The sequence below is a fragment of the Condylura cristata genome, unplaced genomic scaffold (assembly GCF_000260355.1).
Source record: "Condylura cristata isolate star-nosed mole 26May11 unplaced genomic scaffold, ConCri1.0 scaffold00448, whole genome shotgun sequence".
NCBI lineage: Eukaryota > Metazoa > Chordata > Mammalia > Eulipotyphla > Talpidae > Condylura > Condylura cristata.
Genome location: NW_004567549.1, coordinates 1 through 648, shown reverse-complemented (window position 1 = coordinate 648; position 648 = coordinate 1). Strand labels below are relative to the sequence as shown.

General features: G+C 74.1%; 1 protein-coding gene across 1 annotated transcript in view; it reads right to left on the bottom strand.

Annotated features, from left to right (window-relative positions):
* The window catches only part of PRSS55 (protease, serine, 55), a gene marked incomplete at both ends in the record, with an annotated part of 1,510 nt that extends 1,230 nt beyond the window's left edge, over positions 1-280 (bottom strand). The window contains one exon of the mRNA XM_004695794.2: positions 30-280. Coding sequence (XP_004695851.2) covers positions 30-280 — 251 coding nt within the window. The remainder of the gene's footprint in view (positions 1-29) is intronic.
* Positions 281-648: the final 368 nt, after the last annotated feature.

The window sequence follows — 648 nt, the reverse complement described above, 5'->3', positions numbered from 1 at the left end:
CCCGGGCCTCCCCTGGCGCTGCCACCTACCGCTCCTGGTCTGTCCCCACCCGGTCACCCAGCACTCGCGCCACCTGGGGGGGCCGGCCGGCCTGGGCAGGCAGATGGGCGCCTTCAGGCCGCTGAAGGCGACCGGCGACTGCAGCAGCAGCAAGGCCACGTCGTTGTCCATGTCGCTCCTCCGGAAGCCCTGGTGCAGGAGGACCTTGGAGACCTGCTTCAGCTCCAGGGACGCGCTGCTCAGGTCGGGGCTGCCCAGCGCCACCGTCAGGTCCTCCGGGCTGCGCGGGCAGGGGCGCGCGGTCACTGGGCCGGGCCTCGAGGAGCCGGGGGGGCCAGCTGGGCCCCAGACTCCCGGGCCGCCGGCCCGGGCAGAGGAGTCGCCCCCGCGTGGACTTGTCCAGCCGCAGCCGGAGGCCGAGGGGCGGTTTTAGCCTAGACCTGCGCGGGGAGCGGGGGACCCCGGCAGTGCAGGAGCTGGGACCGGCCGAGGCCCCCACGTGCGCCGGACGCCCCAGGTTTCTGACTAACCCTCTGGGGTCGGGCTTCTGGCCACCATCTGGCTTCCTGGCCGGCTAGAAGGACAGCGGGGGCCCGGGACAGCCCAGCTCCTGCCTCCCCCGTGGGTGCAACCCATGGACCCCGTTTC